At 37.1% G+C, this 20,192-nt stretch overlaps 4 protein-coding genes across 11 annotated transcripts; 2 read left to right on the top strand and 2 right to left on the bottom strand.

Annotated features, from left to right (window-relative positions):
- Positions 1-230: 230 nt before the first annotated feature.
- On the top strand, positions 231-4,330 carry LOC113282723. Of its 4 annotated transcripts, none has more exons than XM_026531784.1 (4): positions 231-332; positions 617-726; positions 851-910; positions 1,452-4,330. In XM_026531784.1, exon 4 carries the CDS (start codon positions 1,590-1,592, stop codon positions 4,062-4,064), a length of 2,475 nt encoding a protein of 824 aa, XP_026387569.1. In that variant the 5' UTR covers positions 231-332; positions 617-726; positions 851-910; positions 1,452-1,589; the 3' UTR covers positions 4,065-4,330. The 4 variants fall into 4 exon arrangements, with proteins under 4 accessions (XP_026387569.1, XP_026387567.1, XP_026387570.1 ...); XM_026531782.1 differs by having other exon boundaries at positions 851-905; XM_026531785.1 differs by lacking the exon at positions 231-332 and having other exon boundaries at positions 389-726.
- Positions 4,331-5,114: 784 nt separating this feature from the next.
- Positions 5,115-12,604, bottom strand: LOC113282724 (probable anion transporter 5, chloroplastic). Of its 3 annotated transcripts, none has more exons than XM_026531786.1 (15): positions 12,105-12,604; positions 11,829-11,974; positions 11,102-11,201; positions 10,757-10,809; positions 9,905-9,979; positions 9,725-9,805; positions 9,431-9,489; positions 8,783-8,865; positions 8,400-8,515; positions 7,705-7,741; positions 7,314-7,409; positions 6,665-6,806; positions 6,078-6,130; positions 5,585-5,671; positions 5,115-5,468 (listed from the first exon to the last, which is right to left on the bottom strand). In XM_026531786.1, exons 1-15 carry the CDS (start codon positions 12,498-12,500, stop codon positions 5,367-5,369), a joined length of 1,626 nt encoding a protein of 541 aa, XP_026387571.1. In that variant the 5' UTR covers positions 12,501-12,604; the 3' UTR covers positions 5,115-5,366. The 3 variants fall into 3 exon arrangements, with proteins under 3 accessions (XP_026387571.1, XP_026387573.1, XP_026387572.1); XM_026531788.1 differs by having other exon boundaries at positions 11,860-11,974; positions 12,105-12,466; XM_026531787.1 differs by lacking the exon at positions 7,314-7,409.
- A 1,898-nt stretch (positions 12,605-14,502) lies between these two features.
- LOC113282726 lies at positions 14,503-19,171 on the top strand. Of its 3 annotated transcripts, none has more exons than XM_026531790.1 (4): positions 14,503-14,774; positions 15,461-15,609; positions 15,762-15,915; positions 19,086-19,171. In XM_026531790.1, exons 1-3 carry the CDS (start codon positions 14,656-14,658, stop codon positions 15,881-15,883), a joined length of 390 nt encoding a protein of 129 aa, XP_026387575.1. In that variant the 5' UTR covers positions 14,503-14,655; the 3' UTR covers positions 15,884-15,915; positions 19,086-19,171. The 3 variants fall into 3 exon arrangements, with proteins under 3 accessions (XP_026387575.1, XP_026387574.1, XP_026387576.1); XM_026531791.1 differs by lacking the exon at positions 19,086-19,171 and adding an exon at positions 15,264-15,304 and having other exon boundaries at positions 14,510-14,774; positions 15,762-15,903; XM_026531789.1 differs by lacking the exon at positions 19,086-19,171 and having other exon boundaries at positions 14,505-14,774; positions 15,762-16,858.
- On the bottom strand, positions 18,105-18,566 carry LOC113279605. The gene has a single exon (XM_026528285.1). The coding sequence runs from the start codon at positions 18,564-18,566 to the stop codon at positions 18,105-18,107; it is 462 nt and encodes a 153-aa protein (XP_026384070.1).
- Positions 19,172-20,192: the final 1,021 nt, after the last annotated feature.

The raw sequence follows: 20,192 nt of genomic DNA on the forward strand, positions 1-20,192 counted from the left end.
TAGTTTGTCTCACAACATGAACCAATATATTATTTTGCAACGGAGGAAGTATGAGTTTCGTCTGTTTTGATACCTTCCTAGTACCCTGCAACAGAGATGGAAAATGCGTCTGTCCCGAACTTTGCAAGTGGTTGGAGACTAACTGTGCTGTCCAGAACTGGTTAGCAAAATTACCCATTAGTCCAGAACCCAGACAAAAAAAAACTCCAATCAGTCCACCAGTTAGTCACCGGCTCCTCTTGCAGTTTAGTCCACCCAGTGAATAAAATAAAAAACGTGGGGGAAGTTAAATTTCGCTGAAATTGAATGCCATTACCAACTATCTTTGTTAGGTAAGGAGTTTTCTTCTCTAATAGTTATGTTACTTAATTAGGTTTTACAGATTTTATTGTTTACTGTTTTTTAAGTTTTGAGTTTGATTCTGATTCTCTAAGATTAACGTTGATTATTGAAATTGTTATTTAGTAATTTTCAAGGGTTTGGGTTTTCTACTTTCCCTAGAATTGTACAGTTGTGTGCAGCTTCTGCTATACTAATATTTGGATGACATTGAAACTTGTTTATGTATGTTTGTTAAAATTGTTACTGAATTGCTAATGGTGATGCTTACTTACAGGTTGCAGTGTCCACTCCTTAATTTGCCAAGGGCCTGAATGAGGAAGAGCTGCTTTAGAAACATGCTTCAAATTCAAACCTCAACTTGATCAAAAGCAGCAGCAGCAGCAGGTCCATTTCTATCTCCATGTGTTTGAGGGTTTTAAGTTGGTAGTCGATTAGTACTGCAGGGGAAGTTGGGGAACCACTAATTTTTTTCATCGTTGTACTGACTGTTGCATCTGCATTTTTCCAGTTTTCGCACATCAGATGGAAGACAACAAGCTTGCAAAAAGTTGGGGATATTGCAAGTAAGGTTATTATTTACATGTATATGGTCTGCTTGCACACTCAGAGTTAGCAATGGTTAGCATGTTAAGACTGTAGGCTAGACTTCCTTAAAAGAAATTCTTTCCAATTCGGAATATCATAGGTCGAAATGGATGCATTAGCTCTGCAGCCTCTGCTAGAATCAATTATGACAAGCTGACTACCCAAACTAGTTTGTGCACTCTACATTCCATAGAACAATTGTATTTAACTTGCAGTGGTAATTCTTTCACTTGGTCTCTTTTTAACATATCCATGTCTCTCTTAAATCACTTTGTTGTAGCCACTAATAAGCATGTGTTTCTTAATTCTTCACGCCCTGAGCAACATATGATTTTGTTTATGTTTCAGCTTAGGACAAGAAACCTATATCATGCCCTATAAATACTCAGTTGTCCAACTTTCAACATAATTCTTAAGCTTTGCATATTTGAGGTGGCTGATTTCCAGTTAACGGATCCGTTTTTAGTATTAGGATCCTGTCATACTTCTTCTTCATCTTATCATCTATCTGTGCTTCCCAACAGCTCCGAAGCGACAAGGTTGCCCCAGACAGAATTAGACTTCTCAATCTCAAAATCCCTCGATTCCAATTACGATTTGTGAGGGTGTTTTAGTTTTGGAGTCTAAGGAGCCTAAACGAATCAAGCAGTATCAATTCAGAGATGGGTCTTTCATCACGGACGTATATGAACCAGCAAAACATAAAAGGGCCAGTTGCTATTCTGTGGGACATTGAGAATTGTAGTGTTCCTAGTGATGTTTGTCCCGAAGATGTAGCTGGCAACATAAGAATGGCATTGAGAGTTCACCCCATTATTCAAGATGCTGCAATTACATTGTTTTCCGCCTATGGGGATTTTAGTGCCTTCCCAAAGCGTCTTAGAGAAGGTTGTCAGAGAACTGGTGTAAAACTCGTAGATGTCCCCAATGGAAGGAAAGATGCTGCAGACAAGGCCATCCTAGTTGACATGTTTCTCTTTGCACTTGACAACCCTCCACCATCTACAATCTTATTGATCACTGGGGATGTTGATTTCTCTCCTGCTTTGCACATACTTGGCCAGCGCGGGTATACTGTTATTCTTGTTATCCCTGCTGCTATGGGTGTATCATCTGCCCTAACAAAAGCTGGGAGGTTTGTTTGGGATTGGCCTAGTGTTGCTCGTGGAGACGGATTTGTGCCTCCTAAAACTCAAATATCACGTGGTTCGTCCCAAGTTGCTGGATATGTCAGAGGGTTCCAAATCAATGAAAACCCAGACACCCAAAATGATGAAGAAACAATTATGGATAGGGGAATAGCAACACGCAATGAGTATGCTGCTCAAACAAATATCAACCAGCGGAACTCACAAAATCACCATTCAAGATCAAGAAGTCCCCCATCTGGTTTGAACGATGTTCCAGGAATGCCAGCAAATGAAGAAGACCATCCTGGGTACATAAATGGTCTTAAAGGTCAGTTGGTGAAATTACTTGAGCTCTCAGGAGGTTGCCTACCCCTAGTTCGTGTTCCTGCAGAGTATAGCAAAAGTTTTGGCCGGGATCTGCCATTTGGTGTGGCTGAATATGGTGTGAGCAAACTTGTCAACCTTCTCAACAAGATGGTTGATATAATGACGGTTGAAGGGGAGGGAGAGAAGAAGTATGTTTATCTCTCTAATGCCGGCGAAAGACATGAAAAGGTAGAAAATAGTAATCAGTTAGTTGTTTTTCCACAAAAAGACGAGAGAGGTAAGGGATGTGAAAAGAAGACGGTAGATACTAACGGATGCACTACCAAAAATGATGAAGAAGCAAGCTCCTACTCAGGGAACTTGCAACCTGGTATAATCGATGTTCCAACGATGCCTGCAAATGAAGAAAAGTCAACAGCGTGGGTCCAGCTTCAACATAGAGACATAATTAATCTTAAAGGTCAGTTGGTGAAGTTACTTGAGCTCTCAGAAGGTTGCCTGCCCCTTGGTCGTGTTCATGGAGATTATCACAAAATCTTTGGCCAGCAGCTGTGCATGGCTGAATATGGTGTGAGCAAACTTGTCAACCTTCTCATGAAGATGTCTGATATAATGACGGTAGAAGGGGAGGGCAACAAGAAGTATGTCTATCTCCGAAAAGCCAATGACAGACACGAAAAGGTAGAAAACAGTAATCAGTCGACTGTTTTTCCAGAGAAAGACAAGAGTAAGGGATGTGAAGAGGAGACTGTAGATACTAGCGTATGCACTAGCCAAAATGATGAAGCAGACTCCTACTCGAGGAATCCGCAATCTGGTTTAAGCAATGTTCTAACGATGCCTGCAAATAAAGAAGAGGCCCCTGGGGACATAATTAGTCTTAAAGGTCAGTTGGTGAAATTACTTGAGCTCTCAGAAGGTTGCCTACCCCTAGTTCGTGTTCCTGGAGATTATCACAAAATCTTTGGCCAGCAGTTGTGCATGGCTGAATATGGTGTGAACAAACTTGTCAACCTTCTCAAGAAGATGTCTGATACAATGACGGTAGAAGGGGAGGGTGAAAAGAAGTGTGTATATCTCCGTAAAGGTAATGAGGTAGAAAACAGTAATCAGTCGACTGTTTTTCCAGAAAAAGACGAGAGGGGTAATGGATGTGAAAAGGAGAACGTAGATGCTAGCGTATGCACTGCCCAAAGTGATGAAGCAGACTCCTACTCAAGGAATCCGCAATCTGGTTTAAGCGATGTTCTAGTGATGCCTGCAAATAAAGAAGTGGCCCCTGGGGACATGATTAGTCTTAAAGGTCAGTTGGTGAAGTTACTCGAGCTCTCAGGAGGTTGCCTAACCCTATTTCGTATTTGTGGAGAGTATAACAAAATCTTTGGCCAGCAGTTGTGCATGGCTGAATACGGCGAGAACAAACTTGTCAACCTTCTTAAGAAGATGACTGATACAATGACGGTAGAAGGGGAAGGCCAAGAGAAGCATGTCTACCTGCGTAGTGCCAATGACAGACTTGAAAAGGTAGATGATAGTAATCAATTAGCTATTTTTCCAAAAATTGACGAGAGAAGTAAGGGATGTCCGAAAGAGACCGTGGATATAAAAGTATGCACTATCCCAGAATGCTCCTCTGATGAGTTCTCAGATGATAATAAGAGTCATGGTTGGACCAAATGACAGTCTCAAACAGTTTAAACAGGAAATACTGGAGCTTCTTGTCAGTTGTTCATGTAAAATTCACCTGGATAGTTTCGAAGAAATGTACAAACAACGTTACAAGAAGGATTTATATCATCAAAGTTTTAGTGTGAATAATCTAGAGGAGCTGATAGATACGCTATGGGACGATGTTAATTTTTATGAAGAACAAGAAAACAAAAGAAAATTTCTTGTCCCCAACTTTGCGAAGCTGCGTTTTCAAACATTTTAATTTTTAAGGGTCATAATGTCTGCCAGCATCAGCTTTTCTGTTTTATGTTACAAAGCTGAGCCTTGAAAATCATTTTAGTTGCATCTACAAAACTGAGTCTAAATTTTACTCATTTCTCTAGCATTGTTTGATAATTAAAAGAGTTCAACCCGAATTGAACATTTTTATTACCAATCAGTTGGCTAATACCCATGATATCATATGAAAGAAATAAATTGTGTTTTTCTTAGTTTTTTTGATATTGTGTTTTCTGTTTTCTGCTTTACACAATTTTTTTTTTTTTTTGTAAATTAGATATTTCATTCAAGAACTAACTTGGGGAGTTAGCAACCCTTACTGTTGCAGTGTCATATCTAACATTTGATTTATCTATTTCTAAAGCATGAAGGATACAAGATGGGGGTGTATGAACCCATTTAAAAACTGTACTAAAAGTCTTAGCTTCTTTAGCTAGAACTTTTATTTTTAGAAATCGAAAAGTTATTTCTGTTTTGTAATAGAGATTTTTAAGGGCCTCAGTACTAAAAGTCTTAGCTTCTTTACTGTTTTGTAATAGAGATTTTAAGGGCCTTGCTAGCTTTTTCTTCTCTTATAAAACCAGTGTATTAACTTTTGTCACATTTCTAAATTTTTCTTATTTCTGTAACATTATTTGATCATTGAGAATTTGAGAATTAACTTTTTATTATTAATCAGGCAGCTAATACAAAAGCTATTGTGATACGGCAATAAGATCCTCATGAATAGGGTCTAGCAAGCCACAAAACATGGGATCTTGGAGGAACCAACAACATAAGATGTTTTTGATCTTTTGTTTAATCGATATTGCCGAATAGCTATCAACAGTGTAAATAATATACTACTGGTATTACAACCTTCCACAGCTCCGATTACTTTTCTAAAGAATTTACATGTGGATCTGTGCTTTATATACAACTCTCAATTTGAACAATGGGTCGATATACAACATAACAGTCATAGTCACCGTAGTGCTATGAATCAACAATCAAAATTATATATAGCGAATGCCCGAAGTTAATAAAACTGGGTCAATCGCTCTTGGAGAACTTTTGAGGCTTGCTGCTTGCATATTTTAACCACACAGCAGTACCGGTCAAGTAGAAGAAGATCGACGGAGCAAATAATGACATCTAAAGGATGGAAAGAAAGTGTAATTAAGAAAATTATCGGTTTTGAGAACTTTCTATGAGAGAATTAACAAGTATGGAGGAAAATTAAATAAGGCTGAAGAAAATGGAAAACTTACACTCCATGAATGCGTTGAATCAAGAAGATAGCCCGTCAACGCAACACCAACAATTCCAGGTACTGCACCAACCGTGTTGGTAATACCCTATATAAAGAGATGGTTGACAGCTTAGGAGAAGTTTGTACGTTTTGGGTACAGTTCATCTCTTACTTCGAAGAGATGGTTAGACAGAATAAAGTTAAAATTGACATAAAACAGGTTCACCCTAAAGGCATTGTTTTTGGTAAAAATATGATACAGCTACATGCAATGAATCAATCCTTGAATGATGACTGATTTTGGTCCTGTTTATATGATGCCTGATCCATCAAAAATATCTAGCAATAGAATAAAATAAAGAATAGGCAGGTTCTTAAGTTTGATTGTGGTGAATGACAAGAAATATGCAGCGGAAGATGAGAATCTTGGGACTGATTAAAATCAGGCTTCCGCTTCCTACTATCACCAATCAAGTGCTCATAAAAGGCCAGAAATATGTATACCAACATACCAGAAGTATACTTGCATATTCTGGAGAAATGTCCTGATGGGTGCAATAAAGCCCTGCAGCAACACAGGACATCATTAAAATAAATCATAAGACAAGGAATGGGATGTTTTAATTAATGGTCAAAGCTCAACCTTAAATCACGGGGATTAGCATGTCACACGTAACCAGGACAAAATTATATTACACTTTGATTAAACTTTTTTTAGTGGGAACCTTTTCCTGGTGTGCCTGGCTACCCTGAATCCCTGAAGAACTCTATAGGATCCTTCAAACCAAGTCCTACCCTATCCCACGTAGCTATTTGTGATCAATCCTCACATAGTCACATTTATACATTAGGATAGTCACAGGAGAGGATTTAATATTATAGAACTCTTCACATGTTGGGGAACAATCAAAACCAAGGATTTAGGTAACCCACACAGCAATTTTTGATCTTATCCTAGAATCTTGTTTCCAATCCAAAATCCTAGGAAAACATGAATGAACATTTAAACACAGCATTCATTTAACTCCTGAACATTAAATAAGGTTACAGCCTTGACTATGTTCAGTTGAGAACAATTTCAAGCATGAGGTAGTGTTACCTGATAAAGCAAAGCTTGATAGTGCTAAGCCACTAGTGAGAATCGCCACCACTTCCCAAGGAGGCAACCCAAGATCCACAGAGGAAAGAGTCATACAAAGTGCAGGAGACAAAAACGCAATTGTTTGGCAAATTTTCCGCACCTACATGTATGCATATAAAACATTTTTAGACATTGAGCAAGAACTCAAATCAATTAAAAGAGGATACAGTGAAATCCACAGTTGAATCTCACACTAACAAGTTCATGCCCTGATGGCATTTTACCAACTCTAAGTAGTAGTAATGGAGGAGTGGTTAAACAAAAATGAGACCTCAGGTATAGTTTTCATTCTATAGCAAGTGGGCATAGTGGAAAATAAACAGTGTTCCTGTTAATCATGGTGACTGATAAAATGTCTATCAAATCCCCATAAAAAAGAAGAAGCATATAACCTGCACAAAATATAAAACCTACACACTCTCTTTTGTGTAATGTTTATGAAATTGCTAATACCAACCGCTGCGATGTTCCATGTAAAACAACTATCAACCATATATTGAGCTTGAAACACTCTTTTTCCATTGACAAATCAAAGAACCACATCTATTAAAACGGTGTTTGGTACTTTGAAGTTAGAAACAAAATAAGGACATTGTCTTCTCCATACCGTTGTTGTTTCAACCCCAGAGGATATTAAATTGTCAGCAACTTGTGATGCAACGCTAGTAACAAGAATTGAAGCCAGGGGAGGAAGGACAGAAACCTGAATACAACAGAATTATTGAGAGGTATTCCTATTAGCATTTTGTTTAAAGTCAGGTGAAGTTTGATCTATAGATGTTGGATATCAGAGAAAAGATGAGGTTGAGTAACATATTTCTACAGCTTCTCATAAGTTAAAATATCCCTTGATCATGTAATTTCCATTTAGGAGATTGAAGACAATTCTCTGCTTGACCACATTCTTGCCTGAGGGTAAGAAATTTATTTCTTCACTCTTCTCTTAAAAAGAAAAATAATGCGTATTGCTTTAGATGAAAGTTCGCTCAAAGGCTTACCCATGCAGCTTCAGTCAAATTCAAATCCAGCTCCTCACTGCATTGCACGACAATTAAACCATAAGTTATTAATTTTCTTGCTGATTTCTCAATTCGACATAAGAAACAGCACATAAATAACTATTTTCTAACCACTGATTCATAAGATAATGAAATAAGAAGGTCGGAACTAATCATCACACGTGAATGAGTTTCTTTATCACCAGTATCAACATGTCCATACACAATACTGTACTTTTGTTGAATAATGGAATTGGGGATCACGCTATACAAGAATTAACAAACATAAATCTGGTCTTCAATGTTGATGTCGAAATTTTGACAAAGAAGTTTTTATGTAGAGACATGTCACTTTTATATGTGATACTGAAGGCCAATCAGTAGGTAATTATTTGGTAAGAAACTCTTGACAAGTTGTATGACATGCAGGCAGTCAAATCTTTGAGTTGCGGGATTTTTAGACACCAGTTGGAGAGAAAATTTTAGGAGAGGGGGCTCTCGGTTTACGGTACATAACTCATTATTCATTATCCACATAGACACTTTCTTCTTCGTGTAAAGTTCAGTCTCTTTCTTTTCAAATATAAACCGCAAGCACAATAATTCCAAATCTTCATAAAGAAGTTATTAAATAACTAATACAAAATAAAGAAATAGCAAACTCCAGATGTTGTCAAAAAGAAGAAAAGATATACCTAAAATAAGTCGGAAGCCAAGATAAACAAGTATAATGTCCCCAACTTCCACAAAAATGAGCATATGTCATTGCCCATACTGCCTCGCTTTTAAAAAACGACTTCCAAGGTACATCCTGTACATACGATAAGCCAGTCAGAAATATATAACTGAATCAGCAGATGTCGGGAAAGAGAACCTAAATGTATGTGCGATTAAAAGTGAGTCGAATCGGTAGAATAGACATTGTTGGATGCTTTTCTAATTGCTACTCCTTGTTAGCAACTGGTCCTTGTCATGCATATTGTTACTCCTGTCTTCAACATTTCGAGAATTTGGAGTGATAATTCTAGCAAATGATATTCTGTCAAAGCAAACTATTAATCAACAAGTAGCACTCTACCTTTAGTGAGCTGCCCACATCTTTCCATGATTTTGTGCTGGAGTTAGATGTCACAGGGCCACTAGCAATACTCTGGGGCGTTCCTGTCAAACCCAAGAGGTTAGAATACTAACTAATTTTCGGGTAGGATTTGGTCATGAAACAATATGGCAGAAAATAGACACGTTTTTGCTGGAATGTTTTCATGCATATTGATAATACATTTTCGGGTAGGATTTGGTCATGAAGCAGAATGACAGGAAATAGACATGTTTTCACTGCAATGTGTTCATGCATTTATAACACATAAACGGCTCAACAGTGGACTAGATCTGGATGTGGAACTTCAACATGTATTTTATGTTAGTCAAGCCCTTGTGTAAGTGAAAGAGCTTCAGGAAAGAGAGGCTGAACCCCGGTTGGTAAACTTTCCAATCCAGATCCTTATATTAAAAACTAGCATTCTGCTCCTTGACAAGTAATTCAAATCTCAGGAAGACTTTGAGTTTCCAAAATAAACCCGCAAACCTAATCTATACTAGACATATGGAGTTCAAATGGCCCTGAATTTGCATTGTCATAAAAGTATCACTGGATTGGCAGTAGCTTTAGCTCACAACAAAAATAGTAGTGAAAAAATGAGCAAACAATACACCACATGGTACTTACTTGTTATGTTTTCAACCGCAAATGCTGACTGCCCCTCGATAAACTGAAATCCGAAGCACCTTCATGAATTTGTAAATTTCCAGTACTTCTCAGAATAAACAAATTCAAGCTTTTAAGCTACTGATATTTGAAACCATATTGACTTCAAAATAACTTTTCTCTTTTGCAATTCCATGTCATCTATGACTATGACTGAATAGGTAAAAAATAACAATAAAGGAGCACATAGGCATTTCACAGTTCAAACATGTAAATGAATTGCAGAAAGGTGTGGTATGAGTTAATTTTACTCACCAGACTACTCCAAAAAATCCAAATAAGTAAAAGACAGATTCCCAGCCATAAGTTTGGATAAGGGGAGGGGCCAAGATAAGCCTGCAGAGTTTTTAATTCAAAATAATAAGCACAGTAACAACAAAACCCTGTTCACATTCATAGCCACCGTACTATAATCCATACTTGAAAGGTACATACCCTGCAACACTACCTACACTCAAACCACCAAAAACAAATGCAACTGCTCTTGAGCGTTCTTCTGTTGGTATCGACCTGCATATGATGAAAACCAAGAATGACCTACCGAAAAGAAAATCATATGCTAGACAATATAGTATAATAATTAAGCATAGCACACCATTTAGACAAGTGCAAATTCACTTTTTGCTTTTGGAAGTTGTTATCTAAACAAAGGTTACATTTCATGTGAATAAACTCTTGGCTTATATGAGTTACTACAGATCCTTATGTTTAATAATTAAATACAAAAGAAAGTAAAAAAACAAGAAGAACACAACAAGCTATTTTCCAACCCATCTCCTGAAAGATAATTCTGGTCAGAGGGAGAGAAGAGAACCATCAACAGAACCACTACTGTATATTAGCGGATAATTAATTCAATACTAGTTAACATGATTCAGGGATCATGGGATGCAGATTGTTATTTTATCAGATGGAACAGTTACTTCAAAGAACATTAAGGAGTCCAACTGGTGCTCACAGGGGAACTACCCAAAAGCATCTTCTGAAATATTTTATGGATTCCCATAATACTCAACTAAGAAGAAACCTTATATATACTTCCTCCTGGGTTTTCTGCATGTTACTTTTGTTGTGTTACTCTTAATTATAGCTAAGATCAAAAGTGCTATAACCAGTTACCATGAAGACAAAATTAGGCAAGAACAAATAAGAGATATAGGATACATGAGTTATAGAGCCAAAATATCGTGGAAAAGTAAAGATAGTAATTATTATTTCCAAAACTCTCAAGGGATGGTTGGTGGAATTATCATGCTGCATGTTTACATATATGTGCTAGTATCTTGCCTGGCAATAAGATCAGTTGCAGCAGATGGAGAAACACCCTCTCCTATCCCAACCTAGATATCAAAGAAAAAGACAATTCCTTGTCAGGTATTAGAAGTATTTACGTAATTAACCTAACAATAAGATTTGTACCAAAAGAGAAAAGGAAAAGAAGAGGAGGTGGCACAAATAGATGAATATGGTATTGGATCATAACTGCAAAACTGAGTGTGTATGATTTTTGGTGTCTCAATTGGCAATTCTCAAAAAAGGTTGTTCAAAGCTTTTGAAAATAGAAAATATGCATGCTGTGAAGATGGAAACCAGACAGCGACATATCAGTGCTTTGAAAGAAAATTCACGTACCAAAATCCTAGACAAGACAAGTGCGGGCATAAATCCTGCTGCAAAAGGAACACAGATGGTAGCCAAAGACCACATTAAAACTCCGACCTCGAGAACTTTCCTGCATTAGTCAGGAGATCACATCAAATGTCAATTGCACGAAAACCAAACACGAATGACATTGAGACAAACACGTGATTCAGTTTGCAGCCATGTGCCGAAGCTATCAAGAAAATTCCGTAATAATCAACAGTATATGCCTAGTTTTCACCTATTTGGAGCTCCTTTTGTCATCTTCTTCATAACATAACTTTTTTCTTGTGCAACAAAGAAAATCCTTAAAAGAGCACATCACTCCTGCCTATCATTAAGCACACACTGGACTCTGAATCACTAGTGAAACCAACCATACATTTCGGTATCGACTCAAATGTAATTCGGAGCTGGATCTACTGGTACATCTCTTAATGTAAAACCAACTATAGCAGTTTCTTTCCATCATAAATGCTGCTTAATTCTACTAGTTCACTACTTAACTTAAGTTACCGCGGTCATAATTACTAACTTCAGTTTACTAACTTGTGCATGTTTCCTTTTTCGAAACAATAATATCAAACCAGCAAGCACATTCAGCCAAATTATCATCGCCTTACCACAAACAACAATCTACTAGCATATATACTAACGCATGCAACAACTTACGAATCTCTAATAAAAACCACATGAAGTAGTATTTTTCGAAACTAACCTTCCACCGAATAACTTTGCGAGCCACCCACCTGGTAGTTGACTTAATGCATAACCCCAAAAGAAAGATGATTGAACCAATCCAGCCGTAGACGAATTCCATCCGAATTGATGTGACATTGGTATAATGGCAATACTCAAATTCACCTATACATATCCATAATTTCACACAACACACACAAAATCAACACACAAACAAACATTTATGTACTAATTGATGATGAAGACGATGACCACACAAAATTCAAAAACTACTGAAAAAAAATGAAACTCTAACCTTATCCATATTACAGATAACAAAAGCAAGAGAAGTGGTTCCAATAAGCTTATATCTTAATGGAAGATCTTTCCATGGAGGCCATTTTAAATGAAGACCTTCATCACCACCACCACTTCCACCACCATTTTTATTGTCATCTCCAACTAATTGAATTTCTTCTCCCGAAGAAGGCGTAATCGACTTAGTTTTATCTGACTCACTAACTCGTAACCCGGTTTTAACACCACTACTTCTTTCACTTCTAATTCTGAGTTTGGAATTAGGGTTTAAAGAGAACAAATGTAATCTACTACTCTGCAATTTATGATGATGATGATGATGATAATGAGAATTTGAGATCGGATATTGTGGAATTTTACACCATTTTTCTGATCTAAGTGTAAAATTCGTCATTTTCTGAGGTTGAAGAATGAGGGTGAGGTTTGATTTGTGTTAATGGAGGAGAAATGAAGCTTTTGAGTTGTGGTTGTGGTGTAAGAAGAGTGTAATTTGACAAGTCCGCCAAGACGTTAAAAGAGGACTGTAAAGAGCCACGGAGGGAATTTATGAGTGACGGGGAATGGACGGAAGGTGGTACACTGTTAGAGAGACGTTTCAGAATTGTCTTACACGTGGTGATTACGGAGTGGAAGAGGTTTTGGGTGTCTTTGTGGCCTTTGCTACACTGACACCGCCGTCGCCTTCTGTCAATGTTTTCTTTTACTTTCTTTTTTATGAAAAGAAAAATTTATTGGTTAGGTGAGGAAGAACTACTGGTAGTGTGGCAATAAACTGGACTCCAGTTCCTTTTTGAATGACAATCCCAATATTATGGAAAAGATAATCCCCCACTATGACATTCGCATTATTGCTAGCCATATAATTGCGCAGTCTTTTCAGAAACTCCAGTGTCACTACCCAACTCCCCTAAAGTAGAGAAAGTCAGCACGCCATGACTAAAATCCTGAGATGCACACTTCCCTAAATATCTGGTTAGTAGCTCTAGTAAGTCTTCACATAACAGTATCATTGACTATATCGCCATACCAAATTTTAGTGAGCATCATGCACCGTAAACATGTTCTCATATACCACAAAAAACTCATTCTATTCTAAGCATCGGAACTCGTTACCAGGGCGGTGTATAAAGAGTGTCAACAAATTTGGTTACTAAGTCTATAACCGAAATTGAGTGTAAATCGAGTGTAAATCGAAAAAAGGTCTAGGAACGGACAATGGTTGGCCGTTTCAAATTACTTGAAAACGGGTAATAGCTTGTTGTTCCAAGGGAAAGGACCGTTGTTGCCTGTTATTTGTGCTAAGAACGGGCGATGGTTGCCCATTTTCACTTTTTCAAAACGGACAATATCATTGTCCGTTCATGAGCTCTTCTCGTTGGGGTTTCCACGGAGTAGAGAACGTGAGCAGGAAGAAGGGGTGTAGGCTACGTTTTTTTTTTTTGGCTGAGAAAAGATTAGGAACCTCCAAAAGACCAGTTTAAGTGTGGCAATGGTTTTATTGTGCGACTAAATAAAAATTATTTACTCCTTAAAGTTGAAACTAATTCACTACTAAATCCAATGAGAGATGGTGAAAGAGCGTTTTTTGTACCATGAGATAGTGAAAATAACAAAGTAAGAGGCTGAACATCAATCGCTTGAGGAAATAAATTTACTTAGGCGGCCGCTAAAGTATATATTTGTATTTTTTTAATAACAATATTAATATGTGACACACTTTATAGAGCATTAAATAAATAAAAAAGACTGAAAAATGCTTTAGCGGTTCAACAAAGGTTTTTCCCGTAAGAGGATGGAGATCAGCCTCTTGGAGTCCAGACTCTCCAATATGTTGTACACTCTTTCACTTGAAGGAGTGTATGAATGACTTTGGATGAAAGTGGATCTTTTCATTACCCATAATAGCACTTAATTTGAATAAATTTGATCAAACTCTTTCATTTTTAGTGAAAGTTCTCACCCCATATATAGCCCTTGCTCTTTTTTTTTTTGGGGCAATCGACATATTTCAATTTATTTAAATTAAAATAGTGGTTACACGTTCGCTTACAAGAATATAACAAAAACATCAAAATACAAGATAATCAAAACTCTAATACAAATAAAGATATCAATTACCGGTGAACAACGAAGAGATGGAGCACTGAACCGCAAAGATATCAAATTTTTGTTTACGTATAAGGGAGAGATGATGGTATATTATGGAATTGGGACATTAAATATGATTGTAATCTTCTTTGATAAGAGGCGCTCCCAATATATATCTATTTTATAAAAACAAATGTGTTTTTGTTGATCCGATGGCTCTGGATAAGCGTTTTTCTCCGATCGATGGCTGTCATTCCTTCAAAACTGCAAAAGATGAATCGTGGTTAAGAATTAAGCCTCTTTTTAAGGCCTCATCCGACGTCCCAGATCGGCAGATCTCTTCTTGCACTTAATCCCTTTTCCGTTACGAAACCCATTATCGGCGATATCTTCTTGCTTTCTACCAACGACATGATTTGCGCCATTCAATTCCTTTGATTAATTCCCGGATAATCAATTTTATGCGTTACGTTAGAAGAGTTATCCTTCGAAATATTTCCCTACATAAACCTCAACAGAGGGTATCATCTTCCCAGGTTTCTCTATATCTTTCTTCTGCATACTCTCTCAAGACTATTAGGTCAGTACAATCTTCAATTTAATTTTTCTTTACATTTGTATTTGATGAGTTTGTTCGACTTGAATTTTGTTTCTTCCATTTCTTCAATTGATTTTTCACCGTCATCGACTTTGTTGATGCAAATCATGTCTTTGATTAGTTTCTTCAATTGGAATTCTGCTTTTGACTTTGTTCAATTGATTTTTAATTGTGACTGGATACCAAAACATTGGTTACATACAGTTATGGACAGAACTAATACGTGAATTTTTATTTCTGTGAGAAATGAGAAAAGTAAGCCCCTTCTTAGAAAATGTATATTGTTGATAGTCTGGGCCTGGAGCTTATTCATCTGTGACAAGATTACTCATTTGACATTACAATTGTTTTATCCTCTTGAGAATGTTTTGGGCAATTCCCAAACTCAAAAATCTATAAATGTCTTCCCAAAACTTGAGTATATATGATAATCATGGTTGAACTGATTACTTTTCTTTCTCTCTTTGTTAGCATATAATGGCCCAAAGTAGGTGGTACGCACAGTTAAGATGGTAAAGTTCTGAATCTTCTGATTTGCAGCTCTGGACCTACTTCATTAGAATTGCATATGCCAATGGGTTTCTTCTTATTATTTACTGAAAGGGAGTGGACACTGAGATACTGAGATTATAAGTCGTTTCGTCATACAAATATGATCATTCATGTAGGTGCAAAATTCGAAACATCAGACAGCAGACAGCAGGGGAAATGACTTATAATTGCCATGAAATGGAGCAGCTTATTTGCAAAGAAGATCTGAACCCTATAAATCTGAGCTCATCTTCTCTATATTTATGGAGAGCTTTTGGTGTGCCAGGTAAATCTGCAAATAACTATAAATCCATAATTACATTTCAACTGAATTTAAAATCTTTTAAATGTTTCGTAAACTTTAGCCACAGTTCAATTACTTTGTCGTATCTACTTAGAACAACATTTTGGCTTGACTTCTCATAAATCTCTGTACAGGAATATCTGGTGGTACCGACATTCATTGTTCTGGCTGCTTTTGTCCGAATGATGCAGTACTTCTCCATGACATTTCAAAACTGCTGAAACTCTCTCAAGAAAATCCCAGTCCTCAAGCATAAGGCGATCAACCAGATTTGTGAAATTAATGGAGGTAAATCATGCCAGATTTGGGTAAGCCTCACCTATAACTGGCACTAAGCTTATTTGAAGGGTACTTGGTACATTTCCAGTTATTTTACCAGGTGATAATTGTTATGATATATGTTGGTGCCCCATGTTCTTATATCACTAAATCTACCTATATAGGTTAAACCCAACATTAACTAATCGATGTTAAATAAGCATGAATGAGTTTGAATTCAATTGTATAATTTAGTAATGGTCATTTGAGAACATTATAATTTGAAAACCATGCTTGCCTTCAAACAATAATAATACCGAATTAGCTTCAATTATACAAAGATGAACCGGTATAAAAAAGGATTAAGAAAAATTGTAGAAGTATACACATCTAGGAAGGCGTTAAGAAAGTGTAACCAGGTTAGGGAACGCAACTTGGGAAGGAGCTGTAACCAGTTATGGTAAGTTAATGTTAATGAAGATGGTTGTAAATCCTTAGCTGTGCATTTTGGTTATAAAGTGACACATCCAGGCAGCAATATGATCACTTCCAAAGTCACGATTAATGTATTAGTATAACTCACCCAAGGCCTATATGTGTTCAATTCATTGTGTGCCCACGATGATAAAATTGTGTTTTCTTTTCAGTCCATTTTGCTGTCTTTATGATTTAGTTTACTCATTATCAATTGTGATGTGTATACAATGGATAATTTGTTCGTAATAAGGTAGTTTTATGGTTCTGAAATTGACGAATTAAAATGTATGTCGCCATTTTCAATTAAAATGTTCGCCAGTTTAAGCCAAAACGTTTTTGGTTTGTCAGGTTGTTTTTTTGGTTAATGTATTGTCCCCATTTGTGGTGGTCATAGATACGAGGTTGTGAAAAATATGATCTGAAGCAATAATTTCATTCTTCTTAATATTGTGGACTTATCAGTTTATTAACATTGCACTTATATTCTTCTTCCTTACATTTCTATTCTTGAAAGAAAAAACATTCCCGCATTAGCATTTTGGTTTTATAGCGAATTCGGCTGGAAGGTTGTTAGTTACAGTCATTTAGCTAAGCATGATAGGGTGTGTACCTTGAGTCAATTACATCACCCTAAATTCTATAGTGGTTGATGATGGTTTGGTTTCTTAGGAAGTGTTGTTGTTGTTTGCTCCATTTAATTCTGTATCAGATGTCAAAGCAATTAGAAGTTTGGATTCATTTCTGATTTGGCTGGCAGGTTGTTCCTTTATTTAACAAATACTATTGATTGATAATGGTGCTAAAAAAATGCTATTGGTACGGTGATACAGCTGAAGGATCACATCAATCAGTTGTTCCAAGTTGTAATCATAGACTGTATACAGATCTACATAGTCGCAAATGGTTGTAGAATATGAAAATGAAAGTATCTCCCAGATCAATACAAACTAGCAGAGCTTCCCTGGGGCACTTAATCATATCTGACTCTAAGGAAGAATTAGAGAAAACTCAACACCAAGAGCGGAAAACCATTTGTGACTTAAGTGTTACCCATAGTACACTATTGAAAATGTATGATGGACAATCAGCTACACAGAAAACCAAAAACAAATTCTTTTTATGGTTTCTATTTTTACCCGCGGTACTATAATACTATTTGTAACCAATATCGTTTACATTTAAGGAAAACTAATCTGCAGTGCAAGATAAACAAGCAAATTCTAGGATGAGTGGTAAAACTTTACCATTGTTACATTGATGGTTCACCTATGACCAGACCCAAGACGATCGTGTGTGTTATAGAGAGCCAGTAATATTGCTATCCACCATCTAGAGATTTTCTACAACTTTAACTTTCTCTTTGCTTTTTATGCTAAGATGAATAAAACAAATTAATCTACAACTCAACTATGAAAAATTGGTATTTTAGTGCTGAATTAAGTGATTTACCTTAACCGGACAATCAGCTAAATTTTCTCTTTGCTTAGTTATTTCTTGGAAGGTTATTTGTTATGTATTCGACATGCAGGATTCTTCTCCTTTGGTTGTGAAGGAGCCTACCTTTGTATCATCCGTTCTATAGATGTTTGAATGCCATAGATAGGGCTGTCAATGGATGCTAACGTAACGGAAATAGGCTCTGCCGCTGCCGCTGCCGTTGCCATTAAAAGTTAGCGGATATCTGTTATCCGTTAATTTCCGGCGGAAATAGGAAATTCAAAAACGTTGCCGTTACGTTGGACTTACCGGATAACGGATATTTTTCCGCTACCATCCGTTGACATCTCTTGATATTTCCTGTAAGACTCTTGCGTTTCCAGCTTGAATTTCTCATGAAAACTTGCAATGAACTTATCAGCAAGCCTATCAATCTCTTCCATATCATCTGCATCACAATTATTCTTATTACCACTAGAATTTTCCGTTGCCACTTTCTCATCAAGCCAACGCAGGTAGCCTGATAGATGCGAGTCAAACCCATCCTGCATATGTTCCTCAGCTGACAGGATTGATGATGAATTCCAAGTCCAGTCATAATAGACATGGTTCGAATAATTATCGTTCAAGTAACCATCTGCGCCTAAAACTGCTGGTGGCTCAGGCATGGGTAATACATGTGACGAACACCAATCGTAGTGCAATCTTAGTGACGATGAACAAAAAACCCTCTTCTTCTTTTCTTTTTTCTTGGTTCCATCTTTCATTGTAGACTCTATGTAGTAATTTTCTTTGTTTTTGTTGTTCATAAGTTCCATCAAAATGGACTTGGCTTTGGTTAGTGCTCAAACTATATGATAAACATGTCTAAAGAAGTGAGAATGAACCAGGGTTCTGATTTTCACGGAGTTTGGGCTAGTACTAGGACATGATGGTGATGATCTCTTCATCAGAAATTATGAAAAAGTAGTCCTAAACCAAACGTAATAACCCTAGGTATAAGAATTTACACGTGCAGTAAGCACATTTTCGGATAACGGAACTAAACCTAACGGAAATACACGGTTCCACTACCGTTACGTTAAGAAGGAATTATCCGTTAGCTTATCGGTATCGGATATCCGTTTACCGCTATATCGGATGGTAGCAGTAACGGCTAACGGATTATCGGTATCGGATGTCGTCTAATCGGTTTCCATTGACAGCCCTAGCCATAGATGTAAAATGAGAAATATTGTGCATAATGCCTTTATTGGTCAAGTTTATTTATGTGTTGAACTTTCCAGCTGTATGAACCGGCTTTAGCAGAAACGACAATGGGGAGCGATACACCATGGTTAAAAATGGTGAACCCTTCGTCATTTTTGGATCAGAGCTAAGGAACAATGTTACTAATTCCTTCTTATGTTTGTATTTTTCTAAATCTGACACGTTGAATGGAACTCAAAATTAAGCAACAAAAGATGAATATCAATCTTTCTTTGTCCACTGTATTTATTTTCCTTCTGTTGTCGATGCTTCTGTGAAGACGTGGATTCCTTATTAAAAAAAAATCACCAGGAGTAGGATCTCAGATAATCACCTTGGTTCATTTTTCCTTGTAATGTCAACAATTTTTTAACATCCTTATCAAGAGACTGTTCCGCTTATCATGCCACTTGGTGTGCGTTATTTCTTCTCTAAACTTTCTCAAAAATTTGATTTTGGTTTGTCTTTTACCTGATCGTCTGCATTCTCCCTTCGGAACCAAGACCAGGTAAAATAAGAACTGTGACTAATCCTCTTATAACAGCAGTTCCCCGACTCCATCGAGACCCATGCACTTCACACAGGCCATTTAAATAGGAAGGGTATCGTATCTATCAGGGTCCTTATAAATTACACACTATCATAGTTATATAGGTGATTCACAATTTCAATTTCAAGTGTGAACTACTACCTCCACAGAAAACTATTCAGTCGGTCTGACACATACGAGATGCGCAAATATGGGGGACCAGATATCTATATCTACCCAGTAATGGAAATGTATGTTGTATAGCATGCTGACAACTCCCATTATGACAAAGAGACAATAATGAGATGATCCTACAAAAATGTACATGGGTAAATGCCGTTCTCACCTTGCCGAGGACAAAATTGCTGAGAATTTAGAATATGTGTATGTACACCTTTCATCATCCACCACGTGTACAGAAAGAAACACGTGAAAGGCATGCAAAACAAGATATCAAAACATGATAGCAAGCATCTCACCAGAAGATGCCACCGGTCAGCAGATCTGACGGTCAGGGACAGAGGATCACAGAGGTATGATGGTTCAGAGGAGCACCAGATAATACCCCTTGGGTGTTATCACACCCAATCCCGAGGAAGATCCCAGATCAACGGCC

Source organism: Papaver somniferum, chromosome 5 (genome assembly GCF_003573695.1).
Source record: "Papaver somniferum cultivar HN1 chromosome 5, ASM357369v1, whole genome shotgun sequence".
NCBI classification, from domain to species: domain Eukaryota; kingdom Viridiplantae; phylum Streptophyta; class Magnoliopsida; order Ranunculales; family Papaveraceae; genus Papaver; species Papaver somniferum.